A 17,698-nucleotide genomic window follows, 5' to 3' on the forward strand; every position below is an offset into this window, starting at 1 on the left:
AATAAAATAGCAGTGGAAGAGGGGATTGTATTCCTCCAGTACCATTAACCCTAACTGGTGTCTGTGAACTCATGTGTTATATTAATTGCATACCTTTCCCCAGATGCTCTATCTTGAAGGAAAGGTTGTATCTTCTACTTGTGTTAGCAAAATTTTAAAAACCTTGTTTTCTAAAATTAGAAAACAAGCATTAGAAGAAACATTTAGAAAATACAGTACAGTATAATGGTTTGTCAAAAAGTTAAACATAAAATTACTATATGATACAGCAACTCCACTTCTGGGTGTATACCCAAAATAATGGAAAGTAGAGGCCCCAAAAAGCATTTGTACACCCATATTTACAACAGCATTATTCACAGTAGTCAAAAGGGGAAACAACTTAAGTAAGTGTCCATTGATGGATGAATTGATTGAAAAAATGTGATACACACACACACACACACACACAATGGAATATTGTTCAGGTGTAAAAGGAGGAAGTTCTGACACATGCTATTTGAAATAAGCTAGACACAAAAAAAATTATATTGTATGATCCTGTTTATATGAGGTACCTAGAGTAGTCAAATTCCTAGAGGCAGAAAAATAGAATGGTGGTTGCCAGAAGCTGAGGGAAGGGGGATTACTGTGTAATGGCTATAGACAGAGTTTCAGTTTGGCATGTCGAAAAAAGTTCTGGAGATGGATGTTAACAATGGTTGGACACCAATGCAAATGTACTTAATGCTACCGAACTGTGCACTTAAAAATGGTTAAAATAGTAAACTTTACATTACATGTATTTTACCAAAATAAAAAATCCAAAGCCTATTTACCATTAGATTGAAGAAACTTCAAAATTTATAATAATGAAAATTTATAAATGTCATTATAATTTTCATTATAAATAATGAAATTTATAATAAAAATTTTATTATTATAAATTTTGACCTCTAGTAATGCCTTGTATACAATAGCGTTCATATTTTTAATAAAAGTTTCAACTTTCATAGGAAAAAAGAAGTATAAAATTAATAGATGCTTATTTTTAAAATGCACTTAATGCAAGGATAAAATAAAGAATGAAAGCTTCCTGTACACTTGCTTGGATGCTATAGTCGACAGGTCTGACTACTCTTTAGAGGTTAATTTTTTATTTATGCTAGTAACAGATGTGCTCTTTCAGGATATATATAGAAATAATTTTAAATGAATTATGTGTCATTGAGACATATACAAATCCTATAGCAAACCTAACCAGGAAATGATACAGTAAGAGCTTATTTAAACATTAGAAACATTTTAGCATAGTACAGTCATTTATATGCAATTTTTAAAAACTGGCTGCATTATATCTCCACTATCAACTAGTCTCATCTTCAACTAAAGGAAAACTTACTTTCTACAGCTTCAGGACAACCAAGACAGAGTCACTCCTCAAGCAGATGGATGTATCTTTCACCACACTTAAACACCATCCATTCCATTCCACAAAGCACCTTCACTTGGAGCTCATGCTCCTTTTGTAAAGGTGTGACTGCCTCTCTCCAGGAGTTGATGCAATTAAAACTCACACAATTCTAGGTGGGGATTTTTTTTAAAAGTCTTTAGTAAATATATTAGCTTCCAAAGGTCATTTATTTAATAAAGTACCATAAACAGGATGGCTTAGAACAACAGAATTTACTTTCTCAGAATCCCGAAAGCTAGAATTCCAAAATCAAGGTTTAAGCAAGGCCATACTCTCTCCAAAGGCTCAAAGGGAAGAGTCCTTTGTCTTGTGCCCCTTCTGGGGGTTGCCAGCAATCCTTTGTGTTCTTGACTTGAAGATGCATCATTCCAGTATCGACTTTTGTTGCCAGATGGCCTTCTCCTTGTATGTCTGCATCTGTGTCTCTTCTCATAAGGATGTCAATCATGTTGGTCCAGTGTGACCTCATTTTAACTTGGCATCTGCAAAAACCTTGTTTGCAAATAAGGTCACATTCACAGGTACCGGGATTAGGACTTCCAGCATTTATTTTGGAGGGATACAATTCAACCCATAACAGTAGAACCAAGTTTCTGCTGAAACTTAAACATGAGCAATGTTCTATTTGTTAACAATGCACTTTACGAGGAAAAAAGGTCTCAGCTCTAGGTTGCTGGGAAAATCAGTCTTTCTGGGCTTAGTTCACATTTCCATGCTTCTTTCTTGACTATAATAACTTGCACTTGGTTAGATACTGTCAGTGACTACCGTCAGCACCTTACATTTCACTCCCTGCTTCCTAAATGAAAATTTGAATCGTAGAATGTAATGAGTCAGCAAGCAAGCACAGAATTTAGGGCTGGTAGAGATGAGGATGAAATTAAAAGGCTGGGGAACTCTTCACTATCCAGATAGATACATGTGCTCTTTTCTCTCCTCATGTATTTGTTAAACAAAATGAAACAAACAAACAAAAAGAATAAAGCCCCACAATTTTGGGTGCTTTTGTTGTTGTTTTTAATATTTAATATCTATTTCCCTTCTATGGAAGTAGATATTGTTTAACGACCCAAGTTAATATGGTGGGTAAAGGTTTGTGCTGTTTGGGATTTCTTCAGGAGTCAGAAACTCAAAAGGGAAATCTTAATTTAGAATTCTCAGACTAGCATCTGACAGTTCAGGTAAGAACTGAGCTTACAGTACTTGCTGGTGTGGTTCATTTGGTTAGGGTATTGTCTGGTAGACTGGAAGTTTGAGGGTTCAATTTCCCATTAGGGCATATATCCAGGTTTCAGGTTCCAACCCCAGCTGGTCATGTACAAGAAAGCAAACAATTGATGTTTCTTTCTCACATTGAAGTTCCCCTCTCTCTCACTAAAAGCAATGTAAAAAAAAAAATAGTACTCCAGATGAGAATAAAAATCAACCAAACAAAAAGAACTGAGCTGACATATACCAGTGTAGCTCAGAGGTGTAAACTTGGGGTGTGGATGGTCTTGTAAAACAGCACGAGGCAGGGTGAGGCTGCCCTGTATCTCCCTATCATATTGGGATTGCCCAGTCTACTCTTGGAACAGAAAAGGCCTGGAAAATGTCTAACGCCATTCCCTGATTTCGTAGAGGAAGTAGATTTGTGTGAGATTGTTACTATACACACATCACTTGTTTTGTTTCTCTTCCAGGCCGTTAGGCTCACTCAGTGCCACATCCTAGGTTCCAATTGATTAAGACTAGAAAAACAATTCAAAGCAACAAGCATTTATTGAGTGCTGATTGCATGCCTAACCTCAAGTCTTATGTGCCAGACCTACCCATTAAGTCAGGAACGGCGGTGTTTTGCTTCTAGCACCGGATTGGTAGTTTTCTCTACCACTTTAAGATTCCGTATTAAGCCAGAGATTGGTTTTCCGGCAGGGTGGGATGCAATGGGCGGCCTTCTTCCCCGCAGTAACGTCACCGGACACTTGGGCGTGAGGAGCCACTGGGATTCCCCTGAAGGGTAGCGAGGCCAACGCTCACTTTGCGGAAGCCAAGCTGGCAGGTAAAGAGCTGTCCATCAGCAGGGTACGGGCGTGATCTGCGCAAACCGGCCAACCAGCCCCCTCGGAGAATCCGCCCAAATCCAAATCACTGAGCATGCGCTAAAGTCTCTACGCAAACTCGCCTTCCCAGCACATTTCCCCGCGGGGTAAGTGTTAGGCTGCTCAGGGAATCCTTAAAAAGTAGGGGGAAAGAAGAAAAAGTAATGAGTGTCCTTTGCGGTGGGAAAGCAGGAAAGGATATCTGAAGAAATTCCTCCGAGTGGTGGTTGCTCGCAGCCACCTGCTCTTGGGCAGGCATGTCCTGTCATTTCTGCCTCTTGTAACTTTGTCTCTAGAGAAGACGTATACGAAACTCAGTTTTGATCCTATTCAAGGTGACGCAGCAGGTCGTCCTTGCGTGCAGGGTGTTTGCGTGATTAGCAAGCAACTCTGGCCTACAGTGTCCCTTATCGCGGGATGCTCACTCAGGGTCCCACATTTCTTTAGAAGTCCGTCTGGCCCACACCAACGTGGCTTCCGAACGTCCCTGTGTCTTCTCGGTGGCCTATAAAGGTTACCTTCTTGAAACTTCTGTCCCCACAAACCCCAGGCGCACAGGGGGACAAGATGCCATCACGCCCGGATCGTAAGGGTGACTCCCCAGAGCTCTGGAGGTGCTCCATGAGCAGGGAACCCAAGCTCCTAGGGAACAGGCGCCAGTTCCAGGGTCTTCGCCTGAGCTAAATATCCTCCCGCTGCCGTGCGACACCCTCATCTAAGTCCATCGGGCCTGCGGCTCGGGGAGGATCGAACCGGAGCGGAGGCGCTCCTTGGAGTCCCCACCTGCCCCGCTGGGGGCACTTCATAGCGGGATATAAGCAGCGTGCCCTGCGCTGAGCGGTGCTGGCCCGACACCCCTTCAAGGCCTGCGCCAGCCCCTCCTCCGTCCGCCCCGCCCCACACCGCGCCGGACACCCCGCCCCGAAGAGGCGGCCGGGTGAGCGCCTGCGGTGGAAGGCTGGTGGCCTGGGGGAACCGCAGCCGCCACAAGCACGGTTACCCCTAGCGAACCCAGGCGCAGGTCCGAACGTGCTGAACAGCAGACGCAGATAGGGTCACTTCGCAGCGTGACACCGCTCGGAGGACGCGGCCTGGGCTGCGCCCGAGGACTCTCTGCGAGGGAAACAGGCGGAGGCGCTGGGAGCCTCGGGCGGGCGGGGCGTCGAGGACGCACCTGGCGGCGGCGCGGTGGGGCCAGACTCCTGGAGCAAGCGCGGCGGCGGTGGCGGCAGTTGCGAGGATGTCGCAGCCATCGCTGTTCCCCGCCTCCGCAGAGACTCGGAAGTTCACCCGGGCGCTGAGTAAGCCGGGCACAGCAGCCGAGCTGCGGCAGAGCGTGTCGGAGGTAGTGCGCGGCTCGGTGGTCCTGGTGAGTGAGGAATTGGGACGGAGGGAGGTGGGCGGGCGGCCACTTCCTCCGTGCTCTTCCGAGTGGTTCTTGTAAGAGGTGGAGTAGTCGACCTTGCTGGGCCTTAAATATTATGACGTGGTGGGAAAAAGGGGCGGGGGTGTTGAACGGGGAGAAGAAGAGGATACTGGAGGGGTAGCAACTTCCAGATCCCACCCTGCATCCGGAGGTCCTCGCCCCACTGCTGCCCCTTACTCGGCAGTGAGATCGCTACCTCCGCTTCCCATCCCCCAGCCAGCTTACCTCCCTCTGCCAAAAGGGAAATTACCCCCACCCCTAGTCCCTGCCACAGCCCTATTTTCCTTAGGTTTGTGGAGAGGCTTGACACCTGTAGCTTGAAGGGGCGCAGGGGCGTGGAGATGGGGGTTTCCTTTCCCAGTCTGCAACATAGGGTTGGGAGATGGCCCCGTGGACCCTTTTGGGTGGGCTGAGGTCCAAGAGCGAAGGGGCTCTTCATCTTAATCCTCCTTCTAGCCGGCATCCTGAGGGTTGGCCTCCTCTTATAAAGGGTTGGGGGGCAGGATAGGAGTCATTGGTAACTTCACCTTGGTGCAAATTACTGTGAAGTTTGGGGATTTGAAGCAAGTGAAGCAAGCTTCTCCGAGATTAATCTGGTTGTAGCAGAAGATCTTTAGAGAATAGACCCCTGGATGTGGGGGATATGAAGTTTTAAATCAACTTTTCCACAGCCAGGGCTGGCCCTGCTATATTGGGAAACTCAGTGTGCCTGATCAGTTGGATGGTCCAGGAGAGGAGCGACGTTTGAGCAGCAGCGTGTTTTTCCCCGGCAGCTGGAAACTTTTAGTAGCAACTCGCCTTGTCACTGACATTTGTTTTCTTGAAAGGGGCTTGTTTGTGGGTGTTTTAACTCATGGTGTTTGTTGGAATGATGCAAGAAGATGGGCCTTGGAAGCGATTCACTGGGCTTTGTGGGGTATTATCAGGGTGGAGTGCCAGGTCCCTTAAAACAGGGGCTAGGTATCTAAAAAGATGGCAGAGAGAGGCCCTGCCTGGGCAAACACAGGATGGCATGAGTGATGTTTGTGGAAATTGGAGGTGAAGTTTCGCTGATTTCCAAATTCAGCTTGCTCAGTTTGATTTTTCTCTCAATTGCCAACTCTGCCAACTCACTCTATATTCCACAGACTCTAATTTGTTCCATAATAAACGGATTCTGTTTTTCAGTTTTACTAAAGTGGATCCGTTGATGGTATGGAGTAGAGGTAGAGTTGGCAAAAGACCAGAACCTGGCATCTCGTCCATGATCTCAACTAACTTCTGTTGATTTGGCTTTAGTAGGACATCTGCTTCTTCCCAACTTTAGCCAATGTGTGTATGTTAAGGATCGAACTGCATCCTTTCTATTTCGCAGGAAACTTAGTTCTTTAAACTGGGGGCTGCTGTTCTCATAGAGATTTGTGGCAAAAAGAAGAGTGAATAAAATATAACTGCCATGATTTCCAAAGTGCTGGCAGACCTGTACTGAAGAGGAGGAATGAGCTTAATAAGCAGTTCTGTTGAGCACAGAAGTGCCAACATAGACAAAACACTGCTTGTTATTGATGTGCAAGTCCTTGAATATCTGCTTTTCCTTTTGGAGAATGGCCTACTGATAGCGACTTACTGTTCATTCCTGTGTGTGACATTCTTCTAATGTGTTACCTTATGACATTTTTTAATAGTGTATCTCTTTTTCTCTGGATACCCTTAAGCATGAACACTGGGCTGGTATCTCAATTTGTAGTGCTGTTTATCTGTGGTCACTTGTTTAATGAAACCTGTTAAGAAACAAATACAAATTGTAGGAAAGCAGATGGGCCTATTCGGGTGAGTAAAAGGCTACCCCTGAATGGGAAATGGTTCTGCATTGCAGAAGGAGGAATTTGGGATAGGTTACAGATACTAAAAATTACCCGTAAATTTCAATTCCCTCACCTCCTGCCAGCTACTCTATCACTGTTTCCTTCCTCTTGCTGCTCCCTTGTGTCTGCCAGGAAGTCACAGCAGGTGCATCTCCCATACAGGTTCTGGCTCAGCTTTGTTCTAGGAGGATCTAACAAAGTAACTCTGATCTGTGCTGGAGGCAGAGCCACAACTAAGCCAGGCTTTGGATCTATGTTTGGATGGAAGTATTACTTTGCTCTATCTTTGACGACTTGGTTCAGAGCTAATACAATGTCTCTAGCGTAATAAATGCTTATTAAATATTCTTAAGTAACTGATTAATAAAGCAGTTCTGCAGATGGACTGAAAGAAAAAAGGCATAGGTTATCAATTTAACTACCTCTTCCCATGCCTCTGGTATTAATGAGTGGCCAGTGCTGGGTTCAGAAACAACCAAATTAAATAGTTCAGTGGGTTGCAAAGGCTTCCATTTAACAAACACTCTTTAAAATGTAGAAGTGAGATGTGCTCATAAATTTTTCATAGCTTCATTTTTTAAAATATTTTATTTATTTATTTTTAGAGGGGAAGGGAAGGAGAGAGGGAGAGAAATATCAATGTATGGTTGCCTCTGCTGAGGACACACAATGTATCGTGTGTCCCCTGCCGGAAACTGGCCTGCAACCTAGGCATGTGCCCTGACTGGGAATCGAATCATAGCTTCATTTTTTTAGTGTTTAGATTTGTCGACTTTTAAAAATGGTCTTCTTATCAGCTATACAGTGTTAGGCATATAACTTCACCTTGTTGTCCCTCAGTTTCTTCATCTGTAGAGTGGAGATAATAATTGTGCTTGAATTACAGGGCTGTTGTGACGATTAAATGAGCAGTACAGGTAAAACTCTTAGTGCTTGGCATATATTCTTTCAGCTACTAAGTCACTTTGCGCTGTTGCTTAACTTCAGGACTCCTGTTCTGGGGCTTTACTGGGTTGTTTCTAGAGTTCCTTTCACCACCAAAGCAAAGTTCCTTTGCTTTGATTCTAAGCTGCTTGTATTAGAGTAACAGATGTGCTACTAGTAATATTCCAGTAATATACACATTAGGAAAAGTAATTTATGACTTTGGGTAATGAAAGAAGAATCCTCATGATTCTAGAATTAGCTTTCCATGATTTAGAATCGTCAGGAGGGCAGCATGCTCAAAATATATGCAAGCTCAGAAGAAAGACAATTCCCTGAGCATAGTCGAGTTGTGATTGCTTTTGGAACTCCTGAAGGTATTTATTTTACCTTGGGTTTCTCAATGTATTAAAGATAGTGTCATAATGGCCTAGATCTAACAGTCTATCACTCAAGGCCTAAAACTATCCTTTGAAAGATTTGTTTAAGTATTGTGACGCAGCTCTTTGTATGGATTTGCCGATTTATATGCCCAAGTCATCTGGCTGCTGGCTTCTTACTGATCTTACCTTGTTATGTTCAGTTTCAAACTCTTCTACTGTGTGAAGCCCCTGCCAGCAATACCATTCTGTGCCTCTTGGAGACATAGCAATATAAAATGAAGTGAAATGAAGCCAAGTCAGATCCTTACTAAATTTTCCTTTGCGTTGCTGGAGGACAGACAGAACGTGTGGAATGATAATCTCCCAGCGTATGTGCTTGGGTCTAGTATTATCTGAGGAAATGTGAAACTCAAGTGGTGTTCTTTGAAATGCTCTGGTAACATAAAACCTCATTTTGGCTGTAATTTTAAATCAGATATGTTAGTAAATCCACAACTAAATTGGCCTGAGCTTCACCTCACTGTCTTTCTCTACCCTCTAGTGGAGTCCTAACAGAAATAATCCTAAAATACAGGAAGCACAGTGAAGGCCCATCTCCAACTAGATAATCAACAACAGGTTCTATTTCTTTGGCTTCTAGTCTCTGAATATTAGGAGACAAGGGGGCCTTGAATTTGAACAGGGAAGGAAGGAATTGGGAAATTTTTATCCACATTTATTGAGGGACTGCTCTGTGCTAGGACTCTGCTGGGTGCTGAGGGTATGCTGTTTTGTTAGAGCAGGCCCTTGTCCTGAAGTGTTTATGAAACGGGTAGAAAGGTCAGTTATCTATAAAAAAATGGATAACAGTACAAAAGAGCAAATTTAAAGGGTCAAATGCCTGCTGCAGAGAATTGAGGAAGGTGAAATGACTGAATTGGTATACTAGGAAAGGATTGATGAAGAATTGCACTGGACCTGGAAGTATCTTGCATGAGGGGGGCTCTCCCTCTGCCCCATAAAAGAATAAGAGATTGAGCACATGCTTAGGATGCCCAGGAAGGCCAAAAGCGAGCAGAGCAGCTTGGGCAAAGAGTGGCATGTTTTAGGATGAGGGGAGAGAAGTTTTGAGAAATACAGTTGCCAGTTTTGTAAAAAATATCAGTGATTGGCTGAGAATACATCATAAAAGATTTTTTTCTTGTCTTTGTGAAACCTGTTTTAGGAAAGAAGTTCAAACCAGCCTATGAACATATGCTTATGCTTCTTAAGGAGATTTTCCCCTCAGTACAATTGTGGGGTAAATGTGATAGTTTTGTGTCATGTAGGCCCAAGGACAGGATAGAGGTCTGTGGTGTGGAGGAGAAAACTCTGAAACCTCTGTATGTGTGTAAACATTTAGGGTATCATGTGAAGAGTCGGATATGGTGAGTACACCATTAAGTAAATGATGTTGCATAAAACAGTGTTGGAACCCCATCATAAATCACATACTAAAATAAGTGTAACTAAACATGAGAGTTATCTATAAATGAATAACAGAGACAGCATTAATCATGGGTGAATCATCCTATAAGGGTGAAGAACATTTTTAAAGCATGAAATGAAAGAGAAAAACCAGTTTAGCCTGGGCTTGGGAGGTAAGCGATGCCTTTGCCACTGATGAACTGAGAGGCCTTTGAGCAAGTCACTTTACCTAAGCCTCAGTTTGCTTATTTGAGACTTGGGATTGTTAAATATTATTATTTTAGAGAATTAAAAAAGATTAAATAAGGTAATGTGTATGAAGTACTTAATAATAAGTGCTTAATGAATGTAAGCTTGTATTATGTTAATAAAGGAAAACACTTATTATCTTGACTAAATACATCAGGAGCTAGTGTTTATTGAGCACTTACTCTCTCCTAGAATATACAGCTGTAAATGGTGGGTCTGGCTCTTGAAACTGGCCACTGTGGCTTAAGACCATGGTTTTTTTATCATAATATTTTGTTATTGTATTTTTTCATTATCATTTATCTCCCCTATGCCCCTCCTGCCCCCCCAGCAACCACTACATAGACAGTGTTGTCTATGTCCTTGAGTCCTTTTTCCTTTTTGCTCCATCCTTCCACCCCCAACCCTCTCCCGGACCGTATCTGTCATCCTGCTCACCATCTATGCATCTGTTTCTATTTTGCTTGTTGGTTCAGTTTGTTCATTAGATTCCACATATGAGTGAAATCATATGGTATTTGTCTTCTTCTCACTGGCTTATTTCACTTAGCGTAATTTCTTCAGGCCCATCCCTACTGTCTCAAAGGATGAAATTTTCTTTTTTACAACTGAATAGTATTCATTGTATACATGTCCCATAGTTATTTTGCAGATCATGTGTTCTTATTCAGTTTGGGAAGGCCTGATGTTTTCCCATATAAACAAACCTCTGTTCTGTATGTCACAACTACCATAAATGTAAAAGTTAAACATAAGCTTAGAAACAGTATTTATCTGTTTCTATATCTTGGTTATAGAATTGAGTTTTTTTTAAATATTAGGAGTTCTTAGAAATTAGCTTAAAAATATTCCAGTACAAAAGTGGGAAAGGGCATTAATAGGCAATTCTTCAAAGAAAGGAATACAATTAGCCAATAAAGAGTGGAAAAAGGATTAAGCGCGGGCCTGGGAACCAGGCAATCGCGGTTCAATTCCCAGTCAGGGCACATGCCTGGGTTGCAGGCTGGTTCCTTGCAGGCTAACTACCAGCAGGGGATGCACAAAAGGCAACCATACATTGATGTTTCTCTCCCTCTCTCCTTCCCCTCTAAGGATAAATAAATAAATAAAATCTTAAAAAAAAAGTGGAAAAAGATGTTCAGCCTTGCTTATAATTAAAAAAACATTAACTTAAATAAAATTCCATTCTTTCTGATAAATTTGCAAATTTACAAAGATAGAAAAGGTATTTGCAAGCCCTGGGCACTCTTATTTGTAGGGCTACAGCATTGTACAACTCCAGTGCCCCATTCAGGTAATATTTTATAAGACTTCTGTCTCCTGTATTTTATAACATGGTGAATGATATAATCTTTTTGCGGTTGGTGTGTATGTAACAACAACTTTAACAAACTCCTATTCTTTGTCCCAATACTAACATTTGTGGGAATTTCTAAGGACTAACCTGAAATGTGTAAAGTATCTGAAGTCACAGTGCTGACTGTTTGGAGTAGAACATGTAGAATGCTGACCAACTACAAACTATCTAAAGGTCTTCACATAGTCTAGAAAACTGTGAAACATGGACTATTTTGTGATGCCATTAAGTTTTATTTTAGAAAAATAGTAACTTGAGCAAATTCTTCCATTACAGTACAGGAAGGCAGTGGAGCTTGTGGTTGAGTTCAGGGGCTTGGACCTGGCCTCCTGGGTGGGACCTTTAGTTGTAACCTTGCAACCTGGTGTCTGTCATTTGTGTGGGGTGGCTTTTCACTACTTTAATTTGTCTTCAGTTGTCTATAGCATCGGATATCATTCAGTACCCCTCCATCCCCTTCTGTGGTTCTTCTTCCTCCTTTGCTGTGTTTATTCTGTCTGCATTCCGCACTCAATGGCCTCCCCAAAGGGTCTCTTCTCCACTATTGGTTCATAGAATTCATTCTCCTCCCTTTATTCTGAAGGGAGCTGTATACCTTTATTGCAATTTCTACATCTTGATGTCAGTTTTGATTTTTCTCCTAGCTCAGATCTGGTTTTCTGCTCACCTGCCTGATGTGTACTTGATTGTCCCATCAGTCCTTTACCTTTAGCATCTGTGAAGCCTAATTGTCACTTTTATCCCAAATCAGCCTTCCTTTTTGCATGCTTGCATCATTTTCACGGTCACCAACTGTGAAATCTCCAATTCCTCTTTTGTCTCTTCTGATCATTTCCTTTTGTCTTCCTCATTCCTTCATCATGACATCCATTATGTTCTATTTCTGTATCAGTCAGTATGGGCTGATCACTCCTAAATCTCAGTGGCTCAAAACAGAAGGGTTTATTTTTTCCCCCTCATTCTTCATCTTCATTGAGGGTGGCTGGAGACCATGTTGTCCATGTCCTGGGACCTGGGTTGATGGAACTGCCACCATCTTGAACCTAATGGGTACATGTTGAGGAAAAGTGTGGGGACTCCTTCACAAGCTCTTAACTTCCACCCAGCACTTTTTTCTTGCATTGGCCAAAGCAAGTCTAATGCTCCAAAGGGCAGGGAGGTACAGTCCCATCTGTTTGCCTGGAAGAAGAGATGAACTGTTTGGTGAGTAGCATTCATGACTATTGCAACCTGTAACTCCCTCCCCTCTGTCTCCTACCCTTATCTTGTTCCATGTAGTAGTAGGGATAGGGTCCTCCTACCTGGTCTCTGCTGCCATTCTTACTCTACCCTTAAGGCTTCAATTTTGAATCCTTAATTCTCGAGTGTTTCCTACTGTCCTTGGAGTAGAAGCATCTTCCCTTTGACAGTAAGGTGCTCTTCTTATCGGGTACAACCTTGCATTGCTCACCAGCCTGGTTTTAACATTTTCTAGATTCCAGGCTCCCATACTCCAGGACCTTGGCAGAAGCTCTTACCTTTGCCTAGGGTAATAATCACATCCTTGCCTGCCTTCTATTTGCAAGGCCACTCCCCTTGATCTTTGGAACTGTACTTACACAGCCTTGCCTATCCACCCAAAGTGAAACAGGCCCTGCCTGTTCTTTTCCTTTGTATCACTGGGCACATTTACGTATTTATTTGTGTATTCATTTGTCAGTCTATATTTCCCTCACTGGACTGTTTGTTCATTATGGTTTCTTCAGTGTCTGGCTCAGTAAATATTTTGTGGATGAAACACCTTACATGTTTCAGCTTTTCATTCTTTTTTGATTCTGCTGTTGTCTTTAATTTCTTCCTCTCTTCTACACTTGTTTCTATTTACTTCATTCATTCCTACTTTCCTCTGCCAGATTAATTTTCCTAAAGCACAGATTCCATTATTATCATTACTTTTTCATTGCCACCTGATAAATTGCTGGTAGTCTTGCATGTATTGCTTTGGGGGCCAGTCCTGTGTTTGTGTTAGCTTAGAAAAAGTTGGTCAGGTTGTCAGTAAATCTGCATCATCTTTGCATAATTTTTGAAAACCGCTATACATTTTGATTCAAGTAATACTCATTTCTTTTTTTAGCATGATTTGTTTTCACCAACTCTGTAGAGCTCCAGTATGTAAATTCCACTTATCTAAATTCTTCTGTTGGGATTTAGTAACACATTCACTTGGGGAAAACAAAAAACAACAAAATAAAACAAATATACAGATAATAAAAACCATTGAAATGGCTTTTAATTCAGTTAAACTACGAGTTTTCAAACCATCAAAGGAGCACTTACTTGGGTGTTGAGGTTTCTGTTTCTTTTACATTTTTTTGCCACTTTTTCTTTCATGGACTTCTTAGGTCCTTATCAGTGAATTGGTAGCAAGTTCCTAATCTGATCACAATTTTGTAATGCAGAACGGTTTGTGTGAACCTCCTTGTCCCTCATTTCTTTGGAGTTGGCAGGGATAATTCAGTTAAGGTAGTGCTTGGGTGTGTCTACTCTGGGAGGCTGGCTGGGTCAGTGCCTATGTTAAAGACATGCCTGTTTATTTACTATAGATGAACATTTATTGAATATTAACCTGAAATGAATGTGAAAGCAGATGTCTGAATTGCTGAGGGTCTCTATTGACCACTTGAAATTTATTCTCAAACTCTCATGTACTTAGTTTGAGATTCACATACTCTATTTTCATACATTTTGTCTTAACAAAGAGTACATATTCTGTCATGTGGTTATAGTAATGTTTTAAAGAGATAAGTTTACCATACTGAGTTAAAAATGTATAAACAGTATATACAGGATTAATTCACTTTTTAAAAAAGTATAAGAAGTATTTTTGTTCATGAGAAAAGTTTTACGATCTTACAGGTGCAGTAATATTCTCTTTTGTTTCAAGAATGAGTTAGATATCAGATATTTAGTTTCTGAATTCTAGAACATAGAAAATACAGTAGTATAACCATGTTTGTGATAATAAAGTTGTTTTTTTCTTGCTAGGAATGGCAGTAGGGCATCGTTGCCCTAAGGACTTGATCTCAGAGGGTTCTATACCTTGCTCTTTTGAGGAAGGTCTTTACCCTGAGAATGAAAATTATAATAGCATTTGCCCTATAGATCTTTGTGATGATTAGGTGAGCAGATGCATATACAGCACTTAAAATAGGGCCTGGCCCATAGTAAATGCCAATAAGGGCCAGCTTTTGTTATTTATGAGGGCAACCGAAAGAAATATCATATAACCCTTCTGGAAAACTTATAATATAGAAAAATTAAAATATTGGGTGAAAATGACACAGTATTTGGAAATAGTGTGATCACAATTGTGTAAAAATAACTTTTATGTTCAGAAATGTGTTGGAAGGAAATAAATGAAAACATAGGCATATGATTTTTCCCTATATATCCCAATATTTTCTGGCTTTTACTTTTACAATAAAAGTCCAGATAATAATCTGTCAAGAAAAAGAAAACAGAAATTTTGGCATATAAAACATTCAAATTAGTACGCTTTGGACATTCCATTTGTACTTCTCAGTGCGTGTGCAGGTGTGCATCTTAATGTAGAATGTGTTCCTGAAGTGAGATGTACACATGGGTCTTGATAGCAAAAGTATTGTTGGCTAGTGAGGAGCCCTGCTCATTAAATGCTGAAAGAGGGAAAAGGCCCATGCGAAATAATGAAACTTTGCATTTGACAGTTTTATAAAATTCTTTCAAAAAACTTCTTGCTTGAGCCTTTGGAAAATCTAGTCAGGCAGGGATAATTTTTTTTTTAATTCTGATTTTCAGTTTGCTTAAAGTTACCTGGCTAACAGTAACATTTTTCTCCCCAATCTGATGGCAGGGATTCTCTGAAAGATATTTTAAAATTTGAATTTCTTGGAAACTTTTAAATTATTAACTTGAAATATTTAGCACTTTTCTGGAAAGTACCACGGATTCTCTGCATTGATAGATATTTGTGATGTGGAAATGAAGTCATACTGTTTGGAGGTGAAAGATATTTTCAGAGGTCATTTAATTCAACTTCTTAATTTTTAAAGATGAGGAATAATAAGTCTTGGATTTGTCTGTGGTCATACAGCTAAGTACGGGTTTTTCCAATACTAACTAAGTATTACGGAAGAGAAGAAAATCTAGTTTTACTAACTACTGGTTGAGGGTATTTTCCACTGATCATGGGAAGTAATTGAATTTACTTTGTTTACACTTGCATTTTTCAGTGTTTTTACAGACAATAGCAATCAGATATCAGAATATAAAACATCTATTTGCACCGTAGATCTCCTCCCTGCTTTTATATTTCATTAGTCCTAGGTCAGTTTGTAGGTGAAATTGACATACATTTTTTTCTATATTTTTGTTTAAGGAGTATTAGGACAAAAGAGAGGGAGAAAAAAGCAAGAATTACAGGATTAATCTAAAGAAAGTCTCAGTAGAAACTTATTGAAGAAGGAAGAATTAATTTAGTAGTCACATAAGTTATCAAGGAGTGGAAAATCATGGTTTTATATATACTGTAGTTAATATAATTATGTGGCTTGAGAAACCTTCCCAGGCCTATTAACCTAAAATTCTTTAATATAGAACAAACTCTGTTAATTTAGGTCATTTTACCTTGCAAGCTCCTTTGCCTTGGCTAAACTAAGTGTTCAGCTATAAAAGGCAATTTGGTTCAAATTGTATATTACAGAAAGAGGTTTCATTTCTAAGATTGTTTAGAGGATTTATTTTAATCTGTCGTTTTAACATAGTGCTGTTTTTCTTAAATAGAAAACTGAGTTCCTATGGTGATAACAGAGGTGCCATAATATTTATAGTGTATTAGATTCATTTGTAAACTATTAAACTAGTTAGAATTTACAGATATTTGATCTCTTAGGTGAACTTTTTTTCTTCCCAGGCTTTTTAGTATGTTCATTTGTTCATTTTTTATTTTCTTTATTTAAGGAAACCTTCTGAGAGAAAGCTAATCATTTATTTGTAGAAGAACAGAAGTAACTGCTGTTGTGTTTTTTCCCTTTAAAATGAAGACTGTGTGTGCTTTTTTACTGACGCTTTTAGAGGTGATTTTTGTGAAAAACCCAACTAATATACCGAGATTTTAAAGGTCAGGACATGACCTTGTCCTCAAGGAGCATGTAATTTAGAGGGAAAAAAGAGCTTAGATGGTACTCAAGGAGCTTATAGGTGTGTACTCCTTTGAGAGTCCTCTACATCTTGGCTCTTTCACATCCTTGAAGGAAGAAGGAACCAGTTCAGATCAAGTTCATAGGAAGGTGCTGAGACTCAAGTCAGCTTTCTGGGAAGTGGAAATATGCGTGGACTTCCCATCTATTACTTTGCTTTCATGAGATTCAGCATACCATGTGCATGCTCATTGCAGGAGTAGTGATGTTTAGAGTAATGACAGTTGGAATAGAATGTTTCTCTGATGAAGATACTGGGTAGGGATAAAAGAAACTCACATCAGTGATATGAGTACAGTGAGAATTGTGGGCCAGGGATCAAAGAAATAGTCTAGAAGGGTGGGAGGGAATGGTAGGAGAGAAGGCTAATAACATCCTAAAGTTTCGTAAAATTAAGATTTTTAATCCTGGCTGGTGTGACTCAGTGCGTTGAGCACTAGCCTGCAAACCGAAAGGTTGTGTTTTGGGTTCCCAATTGGGGCGCATGCCTGGGTTGCAGGCCAGTGTTTCTCTCCCTCTGTTTCTCTTTCCCTTCCCTCTCTCTGAAAATAAATAAATAAAATCTTTAAAAGAAAAAGGGTTTTAACTATACACATGTAACTTACCTTCAGGCTAACTAGGGAAAACTAGGTCTTCAAAAGATTTATTTCTTTTGGCATCTAGAATATGTCCCCTGGCGCAAAGACCTTCACATTTGCAGGACTTTGGATCGCAATTATGTCCTTAATTAATCCTAGAAGTAACATATGACATTTATGTTGAATAACATAGTATTGTTAGCATTTTAAACTTATATCAAATAATGTGGTAGTATGTTATTGTAGTTCTTTATATACTATATTCAAGGGTGCAAGAACTATAAAACCTCTGCTTTCTTTAGACCTGAAAATGAAACCAATTATTGTGGAGCTCCTGATTAAAAGTAATCTGAATTGATTGTGAGAATTGTGTGAGAAAACAAAATTAAATGAGTTTTATGTAAAATTGTCAGTGACTTTAAGTGTCATGGAACACAAATTTACATGGTGGTGCTATTGCCTGGGTTTTTAAGTGAATGTAAAAGGCACTGAATAAGATGGTGGTTTTTGGAAGCAAGATGACATCCTGCTGATTGCAGTTAGGCTAATGATAGCATAACTAAGGTACTGGTCATTGCTTCTGGAAAAGCACCACATTTCAGGTGCCAAGAAACATCTTTATTTGTAAATACTGAAAGTGGTTCTTATGTAAAAGTTCATGCACTTGATTTAGGCTTGGTTTTTGTTTAGTTTTATCTTTCTATTTTTAACTTCCTGCCATTAAGCACATATGTAGATCAT

General features: G+C 40.3%; 1 protein-coding gene and 1 long non-coding RNA gene across 6 annotated transcripts in view; one reads left to right on the forward strand and one right to left on the reverse strand.

Moving 5' to 3' along the window:
• Nucleotides 1–2,176: 2,176 nt before the first annotated feature.
• LOC119000714 (uncharacterized) lies at nucleotides 2,177–4,382 on the reverse strand. The gene is made up of 2 exons (XR_005069382.1): nucleotides 3,265–4,382; nucleotides 2,177–2,252 (listed from the first exon to the last, which is right to left on the reverse strand). It is a non-coding gene; the product is annotated as an uncharacterized LOC119000714 (long non-coding RNA).
• A 287-nt stretch (nucleotides 4,383–4,669) lies between these two features.
• The window catches only part of DOCK9 (dedicator of cytokinesis 9), a 354,977-nt gene continuing 341,948 nt past the window's right edge, over nucleotides 4,670–17,698 (forward strand). For 4 of the 5 annotated variants that reach the window (XM_037065816.1, XM_037065821.1, XM_037065829.1 and 1 more), the window contains exon 1: nucleotides 4,670–4,903. In XM_037065816.1, the coding sequence (XP_036921711.1) occupies nucleotides 4,775–4,903 (129 nt within the window). In that variant the 5' untranslated portion in view covers nucleotides 4,670–4,774. The remainder of the gene's footprint in view (nucleotides 4,904–17,698) is intronic. The other variant, XM_037065835.1, reaches the window with a different exon arrangement.

The sequence above is a fragment of the Sturnira hondurensis genome, unplaced genomic scaffold (assembly GCF_014824575.4).
Source record: "Sturnira hondurensis isolate 20B ecotype Veracruz unplaced genomic scaffold, ASM1482457v3 Scaffold0016184, whole genome shotgun sequence".
Taxonomy (NCBI): Eukaryota; Metazoa; Chordata; class Mammalia; order Chiroptera; family Phyllostomidae; genus Sturnira; species Sturnira hondurensis.